The 24,929-nt window shown below is 41.4% G+C and overlaps 1 protein-coding gene across 1 annotated transcript in view; it reads left to right on the top strand.

Moving 5' to 3' along the window:
• The window catches only part of LOC126458520 (ubiquitin-like modifier-activating enzyme ATG7), a 107,844-nt gene that overhangs the window by 66,688 nt on the left and 16,227 nt on the right, over nt 1–24,929 (top strand). The window contains exon 10 of the mRNA XM_050095624.1: nt 18,935–19,050. Coding sequence (XP_049951581.1) covers nt 18,935–19,050 — 116 coding nt within the window. The remainder of the gene's footprint in view (nt 1–18,934; nt 19,051–24,929) is intronic.

The raw sequence follows: 24,929 nt of genomic DNA, 5'->3' as shown, positions 1-24,929 counted from the left end.
AGAACTGTTTCACCACTGTTTTTTGTTCACCTTCTCCTATCCTTCTTCTGCTTTGGCGTTTGATGCGCTCCTTTTTCTTCTTCCTCCCTATGGGCTCCTGAAGGCTGGCCCATGCATCTGATGCATAACAGTTGACTGGGTAATGTGTAATTCCCAACCCCAGGTTGACAGATAGGGTTCGCACGTACCCCCTGGTACAGGCCAGGCCCAGGGTGGGGTGATTGCCTGAGCTGCTACCTGCCCAAATTGCCGATTGGTCCCTATGTCAGGCATTTGGGAGGTGTAACCTGAATTTTGAACAATCACCTAAGACGGGTGAGTCCCCCTCAGAGGGTGGGCCCCTAGTTGGAAGGAGCATGCCATCAGAGATGGTGGCAACCATGGGGGATTTTCTCGCAATGCGCCAATCATCATCTTCATAGCCCACGTCCACCAAACATAAATGGAATGAACATCCTGATTCAGAGACCCTTCCAGCTGCACCACGGTTCCTCATGGTTTCACTTACTGGAGACAGTCAGTCCTTTGTAACAGTAAATCCATTTCTTATTCAGAAAAGTGTTGGTGCAATTGCCGGCCCTGTGAAATCCTGCTCTCGTTTATGCAATGGCACTTTGCTTTTGGAGACTACTTCTGATTCTCAAGCACAACAAATGCATGCCACTTCACTTTTCCACAGCTATCCTGTTCAAGTTGAGGCCCATAGAACTCTGAGTTCTTCCCATGGTGTTATTTACACTAGACTACTCAATGGTCTCACTGAGGCAGAAATCCAAATGTACCTCTCTGATCAGTGTCTCACTGCCGTCCATCAGGTGATGAAAAAGTGCCCACATGCACTCTTTTTCTCACCTTTGATAGAGTGGTGCTTCGTCCAAGATCAAAGCAAACTATGGTTATCACATTCTGACTGTACATTCCGAACCCAGTGCGCTGCTACCAGTGTCATATCAACCACATTTGAATGTCTTGTTGACACCCAGCCAAATGTATATCCAGTGGTAAGGAGGCACACTAGGGCAATTGTCCGCCTCCTTCTCTCCACTGTATCAACTGCAATGGTGACCATGCTACCTCCTCTCTGTCCCATGTATCTCAATGAGTGGGCTGTCCAGGAGATCCAGGTACTGGAAAAAGTGTCCAGGAGATCTGGTAAAGGAAAAAGCATCTTACCCGGTCACTCACAAGTTATTGGCTAGTCGCAGACCCTGTGTTCTATCATCTGGCACTTACAGTACTGTCCTTGCTACATCTCGCTCCGTGAAGGACATGGCCACGCAGACATGCGACCTCAGATTCAGCACTGCAGTTGAGAAATCGCCCAGTGTCATGGGAGCATCGCCATCTCCTCATCCAGCTGTGCCACAAACCACCAAACATTTGCCTTGCAAGGTGAAGTCACCTGCTACACAACTGGCAGGATGGTATGGATAGAAGGAATATTCTCACATAGGCTCCCTATGGCCCTCCAGACAGCAAACATCTGAATCTTCCTCTTCCAACTGGAAAGGCTCCAAGAAGTCAAACAAAGATAATGGTCTTCTCCTTCACCAACTTGGACATCCTCTTCAATGGTGTTGCCACGTGATACCCTCACACGGCCAACCTGTGTATTGCCAGTGTGCATCACCAACCATTTTTCTGCCCTGGACTCCGCAGAACGACAGAGGGAGAAAGCCAGTGTCTCTTTAGATCCCTTGGAGCAGGATTCTCCACCCTTTGCTCCCTGTAGCCATGAGTCTTCGAAGATTGGCACTCAGCAGCCGCCGAAGTGACATCCCTTCATTTTTTCCCTCCTCCCCTATCCTCATTATGACTCTCCTCCAATGGAACATTTGTGGCCTTCAATCTAACAGAGTATTTTTCAGCTGCTCTTAGAATCACAGCGTCAGTGTCCTCATGACCACTTTGAGCTCTCACATTTCTTCCCAGTCCGTTTTGACCTCACTGAGGACGGCATTCCATCTCCAGGGGAGTCATGCTGTTCATATGGGATGATGATCATAGTCAACCCATCTCCGTGACTACCTGTCTTCAAGCTGTTGCACTTCGCCTTTTCCTTCCTTTCGTGACCTTTTCCCTCTGTACAGTTTACATCCCACCATCATTCGATGTCAGCAGGGCAGACATCCTCCAGCTCATTAGGCAGCTACCTCACTCCTTTCTGCTGCTCGGTAGCTTTAATTCGCAAAATCCCCTTTGGGGTTCTCACACAACCTGTCCAAGAGGTGCCCTCTTGGCTGACTTCCTCAATCAAGGCAGGAGCATCCACATTCCTTTCAGATTCCACGCACACCTATTCCCATTTGGACCTCTCCTTCTGCACTACCCAGCTTGCCCATCGTCTCGAGTGGTCCGTTCTCTCTGGCGCATACTCAAGCAACCATTTCCCCTGTACTGTCCATTTGCTGACTTGTACCCCATCTACGTGCCACCCAAATGTCAGATTACTAAGGCCGACTGGAGGCTTTACTCCTCCCTGGTGACCTTCAGTGAACAACATTTCCCCAGTCGTGATTGCTGGATAGAATATCTTACAAACATTATCCTTACCACTGCAGAATGTTCCATTCCTCACACTTCCTCTTCATCACACCGTGTCTCAGTCCCTTGGTGGACTATGGCATGCCATGATGCAATTCACACTTGGAGACGTGCTCTTCCTGTTTTTAACCATTGTCGTTCAATGACAAACTGCACTCATTATAAATAGTTGCCTGTACAGTGTCATTGTGTTCTTAGGGACAGCAAGAAAGCTAGCTGGATTTCATTCACTAGTTCTTTTAACAGTTCCGCTCAATGTTCCATCATGTGGGCCAACCTCCAACAGCTCTCTGAGAACAAGATCTATTCCCCAATTTCCGGCCTGACAGTAGCAGACAATGTCATCATGGACCGTATTGCTATCTCCAACACCTTGGGCTGCCATTTTGCGGAAATTTAGATCTCTTCCCACTATCACACTGCCTTCCTCCATTGGAAACAAGTGAAGGAGGCTCAGGCGATAGCCTTCTCTTCTCCGAATCATGAGTGCTACAGTGCAGCCTTTACTATGAGGGTGTTAGATAATGCTCTCATATCATCCCAATCCTTCACTCCAGGGCCAGACAATGTTCACATTCAGATGTTGCACCGTGCTCTTGTGGGCAAGCACTTTCTGCTTCATATGTACAACTGCATTTGGGCCTGGTAAGGACAAACGCCTTCCTTCTAGCTATTGTCCCATTTCTCCTACCAGCTGTGTTTGTAAGGTGATGGAATATATAATTCATGCCCAGCTGGTATGGTGGCTCGAGTCTCGCAATTTACTAACCACTGCACAGTGTGGATTTCACGTGCACCATTCTGTAGTTGACCATTTCATCACTTCTCCACCCATCTCATGAATAGTTTTCTGCAGAAATCCCAGACTGTGGCCGTGTTTTTCAATTTGGAGAAAGCCTACAACACCTGCTGGAGGACCGGTATCCTACTTATTCTATACATGTGGGGCTTCCATGGCTACATGTCCCGTTCCTGATCAGGAATTTTTAAAAGACTGAGTTTTCAAGGTACGTGTGGGTTCTGCCTTGTTGAACACCTTTATCCAGGAAAATGGTGTACCTCAGGGTTCCATCTTGAGTGTCATCCTTTTAGCTATTTCCATTAACCCTATAATGCTCTATCTCCCACGGGGCATCTCCGGCTCCCTTTTCATTGACGATTTTGCCACCTATTGCAGTTCTCCATGAACTTGTCTCATTGAGTGGCGTCTTTAGCAATGTCTCGATCATCTTTACTCATGGAGCATCAACAATGGCTTTCATTTTTCCACTGACAAAACCGTTTGTATGAATTTGTGGCAGTGCAACTAGTTTCTTCCAATGTCTTTACATCTTGGGCCTGTTTGCTCTTCCGTTCACCAAAACTATGAAATTCCTGGGGCTCATGCTCAATAGGAAACATTCTTGGTCCTCCTGTGTGTCTTACCTGGCAGTACACTATATGTGGTCCCTCAGTGTCCGTGTCCTCAGTGGTACTACCTGGGGAGTAGATTGAACCACCCTCATCTGCTTGTACTGATCCCTTGTCTGTTCAAAACTAGACTATGGGTGTTTCATTTATGCATCTGCACATCCACCCCTCTTATGCCATCTCAGTACTATCCCCATCGTGGCATCTGTTTGGCCACTGGTGCCTTTTACACTAGCCCAGTTGAGAGTCTGAAGACAGAAGCTGCCAAACTACCGCTGTCCTACTGCCATGACTTTCTCCTCAGCAGATATATGCATGTCATTTGTCTGCCATGTGTGGCCACCTATCCTATGCCTCCTTCTTCGATGACTCCTTTGATCACGAGTATGGGGTGCATCCTGGAGTTCACTTTCGGCTCTTGCTCCAGCAGCTTAACTTCACACTACCTGCAACTGTCCCAGTGGGTGTAAAGTCTTCACCACCTTGGCTTCGTGCAGCAGCCCGTGTTCACCTTGAGCTTCATTTGCTTCCTAAGGACACTACACCAACTTTGCTCTATCGCCTTCATTTTCATTACCTTCGCACACAACTCAGCGATAGTACATTTTGTGTACACTGATAGCTCTCAGACTGACTGTGGTGTGCCTTTGTCATTGGCACCAACATTTTTGGGTATTGGCTTCCAGAACATTGCTCAATATTTACAGCAGAGCTCTTTGTCCTGTATCAGACCACACAGTACATCTGGCGACACAGACTTCTCAGTTGCATCATCTGCTCCAACTCTCTCAGTGCCCTTCAAAGTCTCTGTATGCTTTGCAAAGAGTCCAGGAAAGCTGTCACTTGCTCACTCTTGATGGAGCCACTGTGATGTTTATGTGGGTTCCTGGTCACGTTGATCTGACAGGAAACGAGGCTGCTGACACTTCTACCAAAGCTGCAGTCCTCATACCTCAGCCTGCTAGTTCTTACATTCCCTCTGATGATCTCTGTGTTGCCTTCTGTCAGCAGGTGGAGGAGGAGGAGATTAGTGTTTAACGTCCCGTCGACAACGAGGTCATGAGAGACGGAGCGCAAGCTCGGGTGAGGGAAGGATGGGGAAGGAAATCGGCCGTGCCCTTTCAAAGGAACCATCCCGGCATTTGCCTGAAGCGATTTAGGGAAATCATGGAAAACCTAAATCAGGATGGCCGGAGACGGGATTGAACCGTCGTCCTCCCGAATGCGAGTCCAGTGTGCTAACCACTGCGCCACCTCGCTCGGTCTGTCAGCAGGTGGTGTCACTTTGGCATCACCACCGGTTCTCCCTTCGTGGGAACAAGCTCCAGGTTATTAAGCCACTCCCAGCAGCTTGGACCACATCCTCTTGGCCCTCTCTCTGTGAGGAGATCATTTTAGCCAATTTGCATATCAGGCATTGTCTTTTTAGCCATTGCCATTTGTTAAGTGGTGCTCCCCACCACTTTGTACTCATTGTCCACAACATCTGACAGTCTACCATTTCTTGATAGAATATCCTTTTTTTAACCACTTATGTCCTCATTTGTGTTTGCCATCTGAGTTATTGGCCATTTTGGCAAACAACACGTGGGCTGTTGACCGCGTTCTACTTTTTATCTGTCATAGCAATATGGTAAAGGCCATTTAATTTTTAGTTCAGGACCTCCGTTTATCTATGGTGTGTTGCTTAGACCTTTCTCCACATCCCTGTTTTTAGCAGTCTTCTCTTCCGTCTATTGGGATTAACATGTAGTTGTTTTTAACTCTTCTCTTCGTCTTCGTGTTCTACAGTCCTGCCATGGACGCGTATGACCGTAGTTGTTTTTGTACCCTAAAACAAAACAAAACAAATGACAGAAAAATAAAAATTAGAGAAAAATATTTGTTTCAGTGTCCTGTGCAACTTCCCAGAGTTTGTCCACTGAAATAATTTTTCATCCTATGTAGCATAGTCTGTAGGCCCGATGGCAGTAAGAAGATGGTTCTAAATGTGCTGTTTTGAGCAGAAGTCTTCACTAAGTCATCAACTATTTCATTATATTTAATGATCCCCTTGACCCATGTCAATTATACCTTCTTCCCAAGATTACTATTTTTCTTGTGGCTTTCATAGTGTCCATTACCGGTGGATTAATCTTCCTGAGAAGAGCTTTGTATGCATATCTTGAAGCGAGTGTCTACAATCCATTTAAATCAAAATGTACTGATACAAGTATGTCTTTCTATGCTGCTTCAGCTCATAGTTAGCATTGGACAGTTTGGTAAGTGATGGCGTGGCAGTATGTTGGCGACCCATGACCAAAGGTTTTTCAGTGGGTGAGAGATCTGGAGAATGTGCTGACCAGGGCAACAGTTGAATCGATGTAGGTCTGGAGAATGTGCTGACCAATCAATGTAGATCAGGACAGCACAAGGATCATGCAGTCTTGCAATATTATCTTGAAAGATAATGTCACAGGAACCTTGAAGATAGGGCATAGTCAGCAACATTAACACACCATAAATGTAATGATTGCTGTCGAAATTATTGATTATGCAAACCAGACGTGATAGAGTTCATGTCCCCAGTGGCATTCTCCATCATCACACCAGGTGATTAGCTCATATGATGACAATGAATGCAGTCAAGCTATGTTTGTGCTCCTCAAAGGCTTCACCCACAAATATGTCCATCGTGGTGCTGTATCCAGAACCAAGACTTGTCTAAAAAGATGATGTGATGTCACTTCTGTGTTCTGTAGTGTCATGGAGCACACCACTGTCAGTATATATATCTTTTCTGCCACATCAAACAAAGCTTTGACAGTGGTCACTGTGCTGATAGTTCGTAGAGTACTCCAGATGTCATCACACTGACTGTGTGGATACTTGTCTTGCTGCAAACAGTCTTAACTGAAGGTATGCAATGTGGCTGTACAGACCTGCATGGTGGAGTGAACAATATGTGTATTCTCTCAGGCTCTAATCATGTGGGGACCATTGAAGTCCATCATGGCACTGAGTAAGACTATCCTGAACCCATCAGTTCCATGGTAGTTGATAGGATCCAGAGCAACATGAACAGCAGTACCACAGTCCCATAAACTGCAGTCTTGATAGAGCACAATCATGCTGTTGCCAAATTCCACCCTGTGCCAATTGACATTTCTCTTTGTCACAGAAAATTTAACACAATCTTCTCACAAACAACCAGCATTCAACTGTGATTCATGAATGAGAAACCAACTTCATAATCCTTCCTTTACTACGGAATGTAGAAAGCATTACTCCTACCTACTTTCTGTGGTTGCACTGAAATGCATTTTCAATCAATTACTTCATGTTGTGCAAATTTGACATGTGTTGTATTCTGCCTTTATGATACACTCATGGAAATTGAAATAAGAACACCATGAATTCATTGTCCCAGGAAGGGGAAACTTTACTGACACATTCCTGGGGTCAGATACATCACATGATCACACTGACGGAACCACAGGCACATAGACATAGACACAGGCAACAGAGCATGCACAATGTCGGCACTAGTACAGTGTATATCCACCTTTCGCAGCAATCCAGGCTGCTATTCTCCCATGGAGACGATCGTAGAGATGCTGGATGTAGTCCTGTGGAACGGCTTGCCATGCCATTTCCACCTGGCGCCTCAGTTGGACCAGCGTTCGTGCTGGACGTGCAGACCGCTTGAGACGACGCTTCATCCAGTCCCAAACATGCTCAATGGGGGACAGATCCGGAGATCTTGCTGGCCAGGGTAGTTGACTTACACCTTCTAGAGCACGTTGGGTGGCACGGGATACATGCGGACGTGCATTGTCCTGTTGGAACAGCAAGTTCCCTTGCCGGTCTAGGAATGGTAGAACGATGGGTTCGATGACGGTTTGGATGTACCGTGCACTATTCAGTGTCCCCTCGACGATCACCAGTGGTGTACGGCCAGTGTAGGAGATCGCTCCGCACACCATGATGCCGGGTGTTGGCCCTGTGTGCCTCGGTCATATGCAGTCCTGATTGTGGCGCTCACCTGCACGGCGCCAAACACGCATACGACCATCATTGGCACCAAGGCAGAAGCAACTCTCATCGCTGAAGACGACACGTCTCCATTCGTCCCTCCATTCACGCCTGTCGCGACACCACTGGAGGCGGGCTGCACGATGTTGGGGCGTGAGCGGAAGACGGCCTAACGGTGTGCGGGACCGTAGCCCAGCTTCATGGAGACGGTTGCGAATGGTCCTCGCCGATACCCCAGGAGCAACAGTGTCCCTAATTTGCTGGGAAGTGGCGGTGCGGTCCCCTATGGCACTGCGTAGGATCCTACGGTCTTGGCGTGCATCCGTGCGTCGCTGCGGTCCGGTCCCTGGTCGACGGGCACGTGCACCTTCCACCGACCACTGGCGACAACATCGATGTACTGTGGAGACCTCACGCCCCACGTGTTGAGCAATTCGGCGGTACGCCCACCCGGCCTCCCGCATGCCCACTATACGCCCTCGCTCAAAGTCCGTCAACTGCACATACGGTTCACGTCCACGCTGTCGCGGCATGCTACCAGTGTTAAAGACTGCGATGGAGCTCCGTATGCCACGGCAAACTGGCTGACACTGACGGCGGTGGTGCACAAATGTTGCGCAGCTAGCGCCATTCGACGGCCAACACCGCGGTTCCTGGTGTGTCCGCTGTGCCGTGCATGTGATCATTGCTTGTACAGCCCTCTCGCAGTGTCCGGAGCAAGTATGGTGGGTCTGACACACCGGTGTCAGTGTGTTCTTTTTTCCATTTCCAGGAGTGTATTTCAATTTCATGCACCAGCAGTGTACCACCAGCCCCTTGCCGAATGAGTTATATGCTGGGGTGTCAAAAGTCATGGGATAGCAATAAGCACATATACAGATGACAATACTGTCACGTACACAAGGTATAAAAGGGCAGCGAATTGACAGTTGACATTTGCGTTTAAGTGATTCTTGTGAAAAGGTTTCCGACATGGTTATGGTCGGCCAATGGGAATTAACAGAGCACAGATTCTTTCATCTGAAGTACAGTGGCCAGCTTTAACGTGGTAACTAAGATCATTGGGTTTATGGATTCTGGGAAGCATGGAAAATGTGGGTGTGCAGAGGTCATTAAGGAGATGAAGATGGATTCATGGGAGAGGTTCTGGGACGGGTTTAAGGATTCAAATTAGGACTTGAAGTTTTTTTTGGACTTCTGGCATGGGATCACTGTGACAGTCGCCAGATGCTTTCTGTAAGGTGACAGCTGTGATTCATCACAACGCCTGTGGAGCCTTTGTCTTCTGTAACAGTCATTAAATCAAGGTGTGTCTTGAAGTTGTGATGGCTGTTTTTCCTTCCATTGAGAATGACCTTGGGAAGGAGGGTGAGCCCAATTTGGAGTTAATGAATACCTGTATGGTAACCATCATGTGGTTAGATGGGAGAGAGGAGATTCACAGTTGGATGGTGATACGAACTGGTACAGGCACGATTTAATGTTGGGATTAGGATAGTGTCCAGAATTAACACAACTTGAATTAAAGTTGTGAAAAACCATTTGTAGGTCAGATTGCAATCAATCACTTGGCAGAAATGGTGTCAGAAACCACTGAAGTATAACTAATAGTAGGTGGGCTTCACTATATTGAGATTCCAAGCAGGTCCAGGTGTCATGAACAAATAATATGATCAGTCCAAAAAATATCCAGATATAAACAGTTAACTGCAAAGTTGTCGCCAGTCCTTTGGTCAGTCATGTAGAGAAACAACAGTTTTCAGACAAAAGTGAGAATTGACCTGAAACCACATGGTCTTAAATTGGCCAGCTGATGGGCCCATGTAACCTGTAGGCCAGAGATGTGATTCGATGTAGCACACCACACCATTAGACATAGATGTAAAGAAGTGTACTGATAGTATGGCATCATCCTCCAATACGTCCGGCAGAATTGGAAATGGAAGTGTGAGAGCTTGTGATTGAATACTCTCATATGCAAAAGTGTGCTGGCCTTTATGGAAATGCTTTCGCTTGCCAGAATCTTTGTAATGACAGCTTTCAGTACTCTCATGTGTGCTGTAATACAGGTCAATGATGCCAAAAATATACCATTAGTGCTTTCAGACACTTGCTTCATACTAATTGCTTATTCTGTTTTAATAATTGTGCACACACACACACACAGCATGTTACTAGCTACATTTACAATAACTTCCAAGCAGCTGCATCACTTCGAAACTTCACATCTCAGTATTCAACACACAAATGTGCAGACACTTTATCTCATTTACGTGGAAACCAACTCACTTTTTTCTCACCTGAAGGGCATATAAACTCCGACATAATGAACAGTAAATTAAATATTCAAAAGTATAATTGATTTGTTCTTGGTAAATGGTCTGTCACTTAACTTAAAAAAGAACACAGCTTGTTCAATTCAGTGCTGCGCTAAAAATATCTTCATCAGTAACAATACATAATGGGGGAGAGCAAATACTGGCACATAAAACTGATTGTTCAGAATTCCTGAGTGTAGATATTGAAGAGAACATGAATTAGAAATCTCATATCAAGCTGCTGTGAAGGATGTGGCACATTCATTGCTCAGAAATTTCCTGTAAGGATAATATATGCTGTCCACCCTTAAGCTACATGTAAGCAACAGTTAAAAAAAAATAGATGTGTTAACAATAGCCTAACATACATGTACACTTTTGTGAAATGTGTTGTGAAGAATCAGGCATTTTTTGAAAATAGTAATAGTAGTCATAAATATACCACTGGGGACAAAAATAGCCTCTACTATCCACAATCCACAACTTATCCTTGTCTTCATACAGAAAGGAGCAAAGTATTCATCCATAAAAATATTTGACTACCTCCCTTGAGGATTAAAGGTGCTGGCAGATGCTGAAAGTCTTAAAAACAAATTGAAATCAGTTCCCTTGGCAACAAATCATAATCCATATCTGAATCTCTAATTAGTATGTATGTGTGTGGATTACTGATATCAAATTTTGTAGTAGATCAAGGTTAAAACAAAAACTAGTTATGTAAATGGCCAGCACGTAGTCATGCTTTCACAGTGAATTATTTTTTTTTTACTTGTGAACTAACTGACATGTTCCACATCATGAGGAGCTGTCATTGGGATAAAAGAATTCTAACATAAATACCAAAACTAATCCATAATGAAGTACTGGCCAGCCAATACCTTCGCTGCGCAGTGCCATTGGTACTGTTACCGACGACTGTGCTGCTAAAGTGGAGTTATTGAACGCAGTTTTCCGAAATTCCATCACCAGGGAAGACGAATGGAATATTCCAGAATCTGAAACACGAACAGCTGCTAGCATGAGTTTCTTAGAAGTAGGTACCTTAGGGGTTGCGAAGCAACTCAAATCGCTTGATATGGGCAAGTCTTCAGATCCAGATTGTATACCGATTAGGATCCTTTCAGATTATGCTGATACAATAGCTCCCTACTTAGCAATCATATACAACCGCTCGCTCACCGATAGATCTGTACCTACAGATTGGAAAATTGCGCAGGTCGCACCAGTGTTTAAGAAGGGTAGTAGGAGTAATCCATCGAACTACAGACCTATATCATTGATGATTTTCAGTTATGGACCGTCTGACAGCAACTGAATAAAACACAATTTTAGTGCCATACACGTTTCGCCTTTATTTTCTGCAAGGCATCATCAGTGGCCTGTAATATGTACATATGTTAGCTATTTTATTTACATTTTTGTCACTGTGCCTATAGGTTATAAACAGTTCTGGTGGTTGGTATTTCCTATTAAGTAGTAATGTTTTGAACTGTACTTACAGGTTGCGTAGACAGTTTCTTACATATTACGCTCCTGTTGCATTTTTGGTCTTGTTCTTCTTCCTATGAGCGCCAATTTGCTGTTTTTTCCGCATTCCACAGCACTATGCACTGAACGCTTGTTTTAATGCAATGTTTTGGTTTCTGTTGCCGACTGTCAAATGTTTTTGCCAAAGATCGAATATTACTGCCAAACTTATGAGTGTAACTATCGAAGTATCTGTGGTCTGTTCGTGTATGCATTTGTGTGTGTGTGTGTGTGTGTGTGTGTGTGTGTGTGTGTGTGTGTATTTTGGTGTTATATACTTTTTTTTTATTAATTACTATTAAAAACAGTCTTGATCACGATTTAATCGTGATCAAGACTGTTTTTAATAGTAATTATTTACAAGACATTGATCACTGCTGTTCCCATAATGCATTCAAAAGTAATTTTTTTTTATGTTATCATTTCCTTTATTAAGTGTAGTAAGGAGCCTGTGCTGATGTGTGTTTGTTCATTTATCACATGTTTGTTTTCTGCTATGGCTTTCTGGATGTGGAAGTTTTCTTGCATTTGTATAAGATGTTTGTCATGGTTGCTTATTCTCATTATTCTCATTTCTTGTTCCATGTTTGTAGGATGATGGTTGTAGTGTTTTAAATGTCTGCAAATGTGGAATGGTTTGTTTCATACTTCCAACATCTGATATGTTCTTTGTATCTTGTTTCAAAATTCCTGCATGTCATGCCTATGTATACTGCATCACAACTTTGACATTCAAGTTTATATATTCCTGATTGTTGGAATTTGTCCCTCTTGGTAGCTGGCTGGCTTAGGTGTGATTGAAGGGTTTGCCCAGGCTTATATGCTATTTTGAAGCCCTGTCTCTTTAGGATGTTTGCAACTCTGTGTGTTAGTTTATGTGTGTAGGTCATGGTGTACCATCTGGTTCTTTTCTGTGTGGTGTTGTCATTGTGTGTGTTTGTTGAGTGTGTTTGTAAGTTTTCAGCTTGTGAGTTCTTTTGTATTGTGGAAATGTTGTGTTTGTTTTTTATTTGTGTTTTTATTTTTTGATTGAGTCTGTGTACCACATGTGTGTCATACCCGTTGTTCCTAGCTATTTGTATGATCGTGTTCATTTCTTGTTCATAGTTTCTCTTACTGAGTGGAATTCTGTTTAATCTATGTAACATGTGTCTTAGTGCTGCAAATTTCTGGCTTTGGGGGTTGTTGGATGTGGAATGTATTATTGTGTCCGTGGCTGTTGGTTTTCTAAAGATGTTAAATGTATGTTTTCCATTTTCTTTTTTAATTGTAATGTCAAGAAAATTTATTTGATTTTCTTTTTCTTTTTCAAGTGTGAATTTTATGTTCTTATGAGCTTTGTTTATTTCTGAATGGAGTTCATCTATTTTTTCACTTGGCTCATCTACCAAACAAGTAATGTCATCCACGTATCTGTACCAATATATGATTTTGAAACTTTCATTTGTGGTTATCTTATCAAATATCTGATTTTCAAGGTGACTGATGAAAATGTTTGCTAGTGTTCCTGATATTGGGGATCCCATGGGCAGTCCATCAGTTTGTAGATAATATTCTTCCTCAAACAGAAAGTAGTTTTGTTCAGTTGTCAGTCTGAGCATATCTGTTATTTCTTTTATTGCGTCTGTGGTGAGGTTGCTGTGGGATGAGAGATTTTGTTCTATGATTTCTATTGTTTCTGTGATAGGGATGGAGGTATACATATTTTCTATATCGAATGAAATCAGTGATGCTGTGTGTGGTACCTGTATGATCTGTATATTTTCTATTAGGTTTCCTGTGTTTATCACTGTTCTGTTGTTTTCTGCTTTATAGTGTTTTGTAACTAACTTTTGGAGGTGTTTGGCTATGCAGTATGTTGGGGCTTTCTTGAAGCTGATAACAGGTCTCATTGGCATCCCGTCTTTATGTACTTTCGGTTGACTGCGGAGTGTTGGTGCTTGTGGGTTTTTCTGTGTTAAGTAGTATTTCTGTTTGTCTGTGAGCGTGTGTTCAATGTTTTTCAGTGTTCGTTTCACATTTGCCTGGAATCGTGTAGTTGGATCTGACAAATAAAAAACAAACACAACATTTCCACAATACAAAAGAACTCACAAGCTGAAAACTTACAAACACACTCAACAAACACACACAATGACAACACCACACAGAAAAGAACCAGATGGTACACCATGACCTACACACACAAACTAACACACAGAGTTGCAAACATCCTAAAGAGACAGGGCTTCAAAATAGCATATAAGCCTGGGCAAACCCTTCAATCACACCTAAGCCAGCCAGCTACCAAGAGGGACAAATTCCAACAATCAGGAATATATAAACTTGAATGTCAAAGTTGTGATGCAGTATACATAGGCATGACATGCAGGAATTTTGAAACAAGATACAAAGAACATATCAGATGTTGTAAGTATGAAACAAACCATTCCACATTTGCAGAGCATTTAAAACACTACAACCATCATCCTACAAACATGGAACAAGAAATGAGAATAAGCAACCATGACAAACATCTTATACAAATGCAAGAAAACTTCCACATCCAGAAAGACATAGCAGAAAACAAACATGTGATAAATGAACAAACACACATCAGCACAGGCTCCTTACTACACTTAATAAAGGAAATGATAACATAAAAAAAAGTATATAACACCAAAATACACACACACACACACACACACACACACACAAATGCATACACGAACAGACCACAGATGCTTCGATAGTTACACTCATAAGTTTGGCAGTAATATTCGATCTTTGGCAAAAACATTTGACAGTCGGCAACAGAAACCAAAACATTGCATTAAAACAAGCGTTCAGTGCATAGTGCTGTGGAATGCGGAAAAAACAGCAAATTGGCGCTCATAGGAAGAAGAACAAGACCAAAAATGCAACAGGAGCGTAATATGTAAGAAACTGTCTACGCAACCTGTAAGTACAGTTCAAAACATTACTACTTAATAGGAAATACCAACCACCAGAACTGTTTATAACCTATAGGCACAGTGACAAAAATGTAAATAAAATAGCTAACATATGTACATATTACAGGCCACTGATGATGCCTTGCAGAAAATAAAGGCGAAACGCGTATGGCACTAAAATTGTGTTTTATTCAGTTGCTGTCAGACGGTCCATAACTGAAAATCATCAACATACCGTAGTATTACGCGCAACTGAGGAGGACAGGACCACAAAAGTTGAAGATGTCTATATCATTGACGTCGGTTTGCAGTAGGGTTTTGGAACATATACTGTATTCAAACATTATGAATCACCTCGAAGGGAACGATCTATTGATACGTAATCAGCAAGGTTTCAGAAAACATCGTTCTTGTGCAACGCAGCTAGCTCTTTATTCGCACGAAGTAATGGCCGCTATCGACAGGGGATCTCAAGTTGATTCCGTATTTCTAGATTTCCAGAAAGCTTTTGACACCGTTCCTCACAAGTGACTTCTAATCAAGCTGCGGGCCTATGGGGTACCGTCTCAGTTGTGCGACTGGATTCGTGATTTCCTGTCAGGAAGGTCACAGTTTGTAGTAATAGACGGCCAATCATCGAGTAAAACTGAAGTGATATCAGGTGTTCCCCAGGGAAGCGTCCTGGGACCTCTGCTGTTCCTGATCTGTATAAATGACCTGCGTGACAATCTGAGCAGTTCTCTTAGATTGTTCGCAGATGATGCTGTAATTTACTGTCTAGTAAGGTCATCCAAAGACCAGTATCAGTTGCAAAGCGATTTAGAAAAGATTGCTGTATGGTGTGGCAGGTGGCAGTTGACGCTAAATAACGAAAAGTGTGAGGTGATCCACATGAGTTCCAAAAGAAATCCGTTGGAATTCGATTACTCGATAAATAGTACAATTCTCAGGGCTGTCAATTCAACTGAGTACCTGGGTGTTAAAATTACGAACAACTTCAGTTGGAAAGACCACATAGGTAATATTGTGGGGAAGGCGAGCCAAAGGTTGCGTTTCATTGGCGGGACACTTAGAAGATGCAACAACTCCACTAAAGAGGCAGCTTACACTACAGTTGTTTGTCCTCTGTTAGAATACTGTTGCGCGGTGTGGGATCCTTATCAGGTGGGATTGACGGAGGACATCGAAAGGGTGCAAAAAAGGGCAGCTCGTTTAGTATTATCATGTAATAGGGGAGAGAATGTGGCAGATATGATACGCGAATTGTGATGGAAGTCATTAAAGCAAAGACGTTTTTCGTCGCGGCGAGGTCTATTTACGAAATTTCAGTCACCAACTTTCTCTTCCGAATGCAAAAATATTTTGTTGAGCCCAACCTACATAGGTAGGAATGATCATCAAAATAAAATAAGAGAAATCAGAGCTTGAACAGAAAGGTTTAGGTGTTCGTTTTTCCCGGGCGCTGTTCGGGAGTGGAATGGTAGAGCGATAGTATGATTGTGGTTCGATGAACCCTCTGCCAAGCACTTAAATGTGAATTGCAGAGTAGTCATGTAGATATAGATGTAGACTGTCCTAAAACATTGCAGTCTGAAGTTAGGGGCCAAATGTCCTGAAAGTGTCTTCCAAAGTTTCAAGAACCAGTACTAAGCAAGAAATTAACAATTATATTACAACTTTTTTTTTTTTTTTGTATAATTCCCTTCATCATCTGCAACTCAGTTCTGAGTGTGCATAACTCCTTCCTGCATAGAGTGAGCATTTCAACTCAGCTTATGGATGTCTTTCTGATGACTGAAAGACTGGTTCTGATATTAACATGCACCCATACAAATTGCACTAAGTGGTTGGAAGAAAGTGGGAGTGTGATTGATGGAGCTTTCTTGCTTGTCACCTGAACAGCAGTGGGTGTAGTGTACCTCCACAGTAACCAATCTGCAGCATGTTCTTCCCAAGATGTATATCAGTCTTCATGATGTGTTTCAGCTTGTGCTTAAGATGGGTTCCATGAGGTCTTCTGCCAGAACAGAGTTCACCAGAGAGGATTTGGTGGGGAAGCTTGGTATTGCTCATGTGGTGATCATGGCCTAACATCTCAGTTGATGAGTGATGATGATTTCCTCAGTGCTGTTTAGATTCATTTTCTTGAGAATGACTTTGTTGGTCACATAGTTCTCCCATGTAATGTTTAAGATGTATCTCATTTTTAGCTGATGGATGCTCTCAAGTTTTTTGATAACACAGCAGTAGTGTCCAACTTTCACAGTGTTATAGGAATGTGGGAATGACAACAAATCTGTGCACCATGAGTTTGGTATGCAACTTTGGTCTTTATTCTCTGACTGAACATTAACCATCTGAAAGCTGTGTGGGCAGCCCCAATTCTTTCAACAACATCCTGTTTGCAGGTACACCTTTTAGACAAGTTGCTTCCAAGATTTGAAAAGCGATCAGCCTAATCCAGTGTTGTGTTTAAGATGGAGATATTGATCTCAGGAAGAATTAATCCTGGGCAGGTTGTGCAAGTACCTTTATTTTTTTTATTTTTTTATTTTTTTTTATTTTTTATTTTTTTTGTTTTTTTGTATTGATGGTAAGACTAAAATAATTTTGCGCAGATTTAAAGCAGTTGAGTTACTGTTGTAACTCTGCAAGTGTTAGAACAGAGGATGCAGTGTCGTCAGCATTCTGTAGTTCTGTCATCCACGTAACCTGGATCCTGGGTATGACTTTATGAATGAAGTATTGCCATACTGAAGAGATGCCCATCAAAATGAAACTTAATCCCTATGCCTTGGTTGTTTGCAGATGATTCATGTGCACAGAAGTCATGTACAGTGCAAAGACTGTTGGAACAAGCACACAGCCTTGTACTGAACCCTGAGTAATTGGGAATGAACCCAATGCAGAGGTACAGTAAAGAACATACCAAAATGAAGAACCTGATACAATCCCCCAGGACATCCAGAGCGTCTCAGTACTTCCCACATGGCAAATCTAGGTACTGAATCAAAGACTTTTCCTAGGTCATGAAAACTAAATATTGAGGTCTGTGTTGCTGTTTGCATTTCCCTGGAGTTGTGTAACACAGGATATCATATCTGTTGTGCCGCTGTAGGTTTGGAAACTGCATTGAGGTTCAGGCAGAACCCTGTCTGAAATAATTTGGAGTCAATTTCCAGAAAAGATTTGTCTTTTGCGTTTCTATCAAGTTGCTGGAGGCATCATCATGTCATTTTTTTTGTTCAGGAGTCAGTGTGTCAAGAATAAACTTTGTATCCACTTCTCTCTTCTTCAAAACATTCTGGAAAACATGTTGAACACTTGATTTAGAGATACTTCTCGACTGTGATTTATGACACAACAGCATCAACACGCTACAGTCGTACGTCCACCACTTAACGCTGCCTGCTCACAACTAATTGGTTGAATGCATATTTGTTATTTACAGCTGTTAGCCCAAGCTACCATAGTTACTGTGCTGCCATCGTCTGTACACCAGGAATAAAATCAAATAATAGAAAGTCCAAGTTGGAGTATCAACAACCTTATGAAAAGGCTAGATTGCTACTCACCGTAAAGATGACACATTGAGGTGCAGACAGCCACGATGAATAGACAGTTACACATCTGAGCTTTAGGCCAAAACCTTCTTCAGAATGGCAACACGTACACACAAAACAACTCTCTCTGGCCACTCTAGCCACAGTGCAAACATGTCACATCGAACAGAAACAGAAATCCAGAGTGGGGTGGGATAGCAGAGTACAGGTGGGAGGAAAGGTGTCAGTGCCGCCTGCTGGAGTGTATAGGGACTAGATGATGGCAGGACAAAGTTGCCACCAGGTGCAGCATCGGAAGGATGTGCAAGGCGGTGGAGGGGAGTGGGGGGGGGGGGGGGGGCAGGGATGGGAAACAGAAAAGAAGAGGAACAGAGAAGGAGAAAAGGTCGGTGGTTGTATTGGCAGAGAGTGGTGCACAGTGAGGGTCAGGGACATGAATCGGCATGAGATGATAGAGATGATAGGACAGAGGGGGAGAAACTAATGCAATGTTTTCCTCTTGTTTCAGTACTTATGTCATTTAGACTCCTGTGTCAAATGCTATATTTTTAACTTACCTTTGTTAGATGAATTTTTGCTGGACAATGATTTATGCGACCCTGATCCACTTTTCAAATTATGACAGTCACAGGTAGATCGAACTTTGGATCAGCAGTGCACTGTGACGAGGCCAGGAGTCTCAGCAGTTGCAGCAGCATTGGCTGCCGAGCTACTGGTGTCAGTCTTGCAACATCCACTAAGGTAAGGCATCAGAACACTTCACAATTTACTCAGCTAGGTGGAACAATGATCAGAAAATTGAATTCACATTCTGGAGGACTGGAATTTGAATCCCTCGCCCTCCCTCCAGAATGTACGTTGGTTTCCTTAAATCACATTAAACAAATCACCAATTGGTATCTAATGACCTCAGTGTTGACTTATCATTAAATCATACTCATTTTATGCTTACTTGTGATTATTCATTTTGTCCTTACTTCTATTTAGTATAAGAGAAGATGAACATAAAGGTATATTATTTAATGACTTTCAGCAGAGTGTAGCAATATATTTTGCCAGAAGAATTATTTTTGTATCTTATATATGTATTTGTATACACCCTTGGAAAAAGGCTTGCTTATCATTTGTAAACACATTTAGTACGTACAGTGCAGTAAATTTTATATGGTGTAAAATTTACATGGTAAATAGTTTGTAGCTTATACATGCAGTTTAGCTATCAAAATGCAAACTTTTCCCACTCATTCTGATCTAATCTGTACCATAGGTGTTTTTGTATCCAACATGTACACATTCCGATGTAAATTATATATATATATATGTTTTTGCAAGTATACAGGTATGATTCTGCGATTGTTTTTGTAGTTGGGGGAAGGGGGTGGGGGAGGGGAACTGTAGGATATATGATATTAAAATTTAGTTGAAACATTACTGACACAGTAGAGCTGTGTGCTAACCAAGACATGGATGCAGACAGAGATTGCCTTTTGCAGATATCACTACATATTATAAATTGAAGTCCTTCACCATATTTTTCATCTGCCTATAAATGTTAGTATCAAGAACTACTGTAAACATTTTAGGCATTTTGATATGGTTCTCAATGATAAGACAGATTTGTCAGAGAGATTTGTGTATATAATTTATTAATAATTTCACACCATTTGGCTAAACTATGATAAATTCAAGCCCCAGATGTGTTTTCCTATTTGTATGTGAAGTCTGACCTCAAGAATTACTTTAGGGAGTTTGGTACAGTTCTCGCTAATGGATAGACCGATTCATGAAGAAGGTTTGTGTATCTAATTTATTATTTCTATGCCAGACTAGTCATCTGGCCGAAAGTATTTACACTAGGTGCAAATTGAGACATGTATAGCACAGTGCAGGGCAACATGCATTTTTGTAACTTAATAGGTTCAAGTGAGACCGCGCAATTTGGGATGTAACACAGTTGTGCCACAACTCACGCCTGTGCCAAGCCATGTGGCATTGTGGTAGTGGCACAGTTTCTTGGCTGCGTGCCATACTAGCACCGTGGGAGAGGTGAACTGGGCAGTGGGAAAGCAGTCCTCCTATATGCTCCCTTCGATACCGCGCATATGGGTGGTTGTGTTAGTTTTCAGGAAAATATTGACTTGTTACTGTACTTATTGTCATAGAGTAGTGTTTCGTTTTTCCATTTAAGCTCTCGATCTTTATTCATTAGTACATTATGTTTTCCATTTATTTATATCTGTTTAGTTTTGCTTTTTATTTTGTTATTGTTTTTATTTTGTCAAGAACAATCCACAGTTCAGTCACTCATAAACCTTTAGTCACTGAGATTATATCTTATGCCTCCACAGTGTCTTCAGATCGCAAGAAGGGACAGATGATTCATTGTGAGGTTAGTTAAATAGTAAGGAGTATTATAAAATTGTGTGATCAAGAAGCAAGGTGGGACATTTTAAATATTATACTCAGTGAAACTAGATTGTCTACGTGCTGTATATTATGCTAGCGTAATACAAAAATTTGAAAAGTGGGAATTTCTACGAGTGTATACCCTTTGTGCTCCTGGTAAAAAGCGTCCAAGATCTGAGGTAGCATCCAAGAGCTGAAGTACGTATTAAGTTTCACTGTGATAACTTTTTGTACTGTGTGTATGCAGACATCACATTGTCACTGTAAGTTAGAAACAGTCAAGAAACCCCAGTGAATTAGAATGTTGTAATTGGTGCAAAGTGATGAGCAAAATCATATTAGTGCTTGTATACATAGTATTAGAGTCAATAAACTAATTATACAACAGGCTGAACAAATGGAGAACATGCTCGGTATTATTCCAAAAGTATCAGTATCCTGGAAGAGTCTGGTGATTTGGTACTACATTTAATTTTCTGAAATGTATTGCTGACTAAGGCAGCTCTACATCCATGGCAATGTTTTTCGAACAACGTGAACTCTTTCCCTGACAAGGCACACCTGGCTAGCTTCCACATTCCTTCCACATGCATTATCTCACCTGCTTACAGTGCACTAACCATCTTGTGGTGGATCAGGTATTTACTTTTCTCAATAATAATTCTTTTATCATGAATGACGTTGTCAGTTTGGCAAGCTGTAGGCCTTGAGGGCACGCTCATCATTATTTTCATATTTGTCAGATGAAGAACAGGAAGAAAATCCTTTGGTAAGTTTCCATTCCAGTCATTCACTGTTAAAAACATGATGTGTTATGGGAATTCTGCCAAAACTCCTACAGAACAGGTGATTTATTTTTCTGTGAATTGTTGATCTTTTCTCATTTTAGAAGCATCATTTATGAGTAACAGCTACATTTTTCTTGTTGACAGGTTTAATTGTGCTTCTTTTGCCAAAACACAGTATAGTTTGCAAAGGCGCATCTTGCAGTAGCTATTGCAACAGAATCCTGAAACAGTACCTCATTAAATAAGCACCTGACAGCCAGGGATGTCAATAACCTACAGAAAACATCATTGTGTCAGTTTGCAGTAACATAAGGAAACAAAATTTACTGTTTATTTTCATACTAGGAAATTCTGTTTTCACTTGCTGTCAATGACTCATAAAAAATTACAGTAAGGAATTAAAAATAAAATAAAGTAAAAGCTATAGCTTCAGCTATATCAATGTAGATAAGAAATTTCCATGCATTAACCATTTGGCAAAACACACTCCACCTCGCATGCTATCTTTTGCCAAAATATTGTTTTGATATCTCGACTAGTGCAGGAGTTACGAGGGATGTTACAAATACTTCATTCTTGTGTGTGCACGATTGGAAGTGAATGGCGACATATGATACATTTTCTGAAGATTGGAGACAGATACAGCCCTCCTCCTAAGTCTAAAGAAAAATTCAATATGTTAGTCTAAATTTCATTTGCAACAACATATTGTGTAATATGCACCAAACACAAAATCTTAGTGAAAATCAATTTTTTTTTACTGAATAGTTTCCATGAAATTGTTTGACAAAGATTGCAGGGTGCCTGCCTCATTTCTGTCAGAGCAATGCATCACCAACAGGTGCAGGCAAAGAATGCTTGTGCATCTCAATATACGAAGGACCTGCACAACACCCAGAACTTGGGTGTCACACTGTTATGCCGTGTCACTTCACATGTGCCATACATGTCTCAATTTGCGCGTAGCCTTAGTGCTACCCATGTGAAGCTGAAGCGTGTTACTATTATGAAATAAAATATCTGGTTGTATGTCCTAGTTCAGTACATAGTTTTAATACTCATGCTCTTCCACAGTGATTTTTATTTAGGATATCTTGGGAACATTTAGCAGGTGTTTAACAAATGTAATTTTTGCAACATGGGTGTTCCTCAATAGTTTGTAAATTATTACAGTATGAAATAAAATTAAGATACTGGCCATTCTCTCTTTGATTCAAGCATGATTCCTATTTCTGATGAAACTTACTTATGTAAAATACGTTTTTTCTCAAAATTTACAGTACTATAAATAGTTCTATTCTGTGAATGTGTAATTTTTTTTAATTTTGCAATAGCAGAGCACATTGATGAAAAAGTTTCCTATAGGGAAATGCTTGTTCATTTTGCATTTACAATGAAAGTGACGCTGCAGCTATGCTGTTCAGGTGGTGAATATCTTTTATTTGTCACAGCTTTATTTTAGTATAATATATTAGCTGCTAAAGAAATACAAAATATGTAAATTTTGTTCAGATTTAAGACCTGTTCCTCATTAAATATAGTACCAGACTATTTGTAACATATTGAAAAGAGAAGTAATACATTTCATATAATAGAAAATTTTCAACGCAATCAGGATGTCGGTCTGAGCTTCAGTGCAGAAATTCAAAGTGTGTCAGCTTCACCACTTGCCCACCACATGAACTTGCCAACTTATTATAGTTATGTTGACTGAAGCCCACAACTTTTTGATTTATTTATACACTGTAGAGAGATAAGCTAAAAGCCAAAATAACTGTCAAGATTTCTTCACTGGAGACTGTATCTGTGAAATTTCATCTATTCAGTGCCTCACAATTATCTACCTCTGCTTGTAAAACTATTATTAGCCACAGTTGATATGGTTTTCCCCTGTTCTAATTGTAATTTACTTGTTGTTGATATAAACATTGCATCCATTGTGTCTATCAATTTTCTGGTGCTGTTGCAGAATCAGGGTAAAGGTAACTGTCACCATGTAGGTATATGTCAGTATGTTAGTTTGTTAGAGAAGAGTAGAGTAGAGTCGACTAGAGTTTTATTGGTCCTGGTAATCATATAGTACACAAATAGTACAGTCTGATGCAAGGAAAGTCAATGTATAACAAAATATAATATTACATTTGATTAATGTCATTATTTCTACCTTAAATGATCACTGAGTTACATTACACAGAGCAAATATTGTACAAAAAAAAAGTAGATATTTTAAAGCAGAAAGAGAATTTATTGTACTGGCAGATTAATATTTGTAGTACAGTAACATTTACGTGGTAAATCATTAAAGTTCTAGTAACATTTATATGATACATCACTAAGGCAAAGGCACAAATCGTTAGTGAACTTTCTGAAGGAACTCATGGAGGCTGTAGAAGCAGTGATGAGTCAAATATGCCATAGCATTGACTTGAAATTTGCCAGGTCTTTTATTGATTTAATTTGTGGGGAAGTTTCTTATAAATAACTTTCCCATAATACAGGGTTCCTTTTTTATTCAGAGTGGTGTTGGTGGGCTCTAGATGAAAGTCTCCTTTTTGCTTGGTGTTATAGGAGTGGATATTTTCATTTTTCTGGAAGAGAGTGGGATTTTCCATTGAATATTTTTTCACAAATACGGTTATCTCATACACATATATACATGGAAGTGGGAGGATTTCTAGCTTTTTAAAGAGTGGTCTACAGGTTTTGTTCCATTTTACACCTTCCATTACTCTTATAATTCTTTTTTGTAGCCTAAAGAGCTTTTGGCTAAGAGAAAATTAAACCCAGAAAATAATTCCATGTTTCAGTTGTGAGTGTGTATAGGCATAATACACAGTTTTCAGAGAATCTTTGTTGCAGCATTCCTCTAATATTCTCATTAAGTAGCATGTAGTGCTTAATTTCTTACGAACTTTTTCAATATGTGTCCCCCATTCAAGATTATCTTGGAGCCATATTCCTAAGAACTTAATGTTGTCTACATTCTAAAGGTCTTATATCTAAAAACAAAGATGATGTAACTTACCAAATGAAAGCGTTGGTATGTTGATAGAGACACTAACAAACACACAAAATTCAAGCTTTCGCAACCCATGGTTGCTTCATCAGGAAAGAGAAAAGGAGAGGGAAAGACAAAAGGATGTGGGTTTTAAGAGAGAGGGTAAGGAGTCATTCCAATCCCGGGAGCGGAAAGACTTACCTTAGGGGGAAAAAGGGACAGGTATACACTCGCGCACACACACACACATATATCCATCTGCACATATACAGACACAAGCAGACATATGTAAAGGCAAAGAGTTTGGGCAGAGATGTCAGTCGGGGCGGAAGTACAGAGGCAAAGACGTTGTTGAATGACAGGTGAGGTATGAGCGGCGGCAACTTGAAATTAGCGGAGGTTGAGGCCTGGTGGGTAACGGGAAGAGA

Source organism: Schistocerca serialis, chromosome 2, assembly GCF_023864345.2.
Source record: "Schistocerca serialis cubense isolate TAMUIC-IGC-003099 chromosome 2, iqSchSeri2.2, whole genome shotgun sequence".
Taxonomy (NCBI): domain Eukaryota; kingdom Metazoa; phylum Arthropoda; class Insecta; order Orthoptera; family Acrididae; genus Schistocerca; species Schistocerca serialis.
Note: the sequence above shows the minus strand (reverse complement) of the source record. Positions and strands in the feature narration are given on the sequence as shown.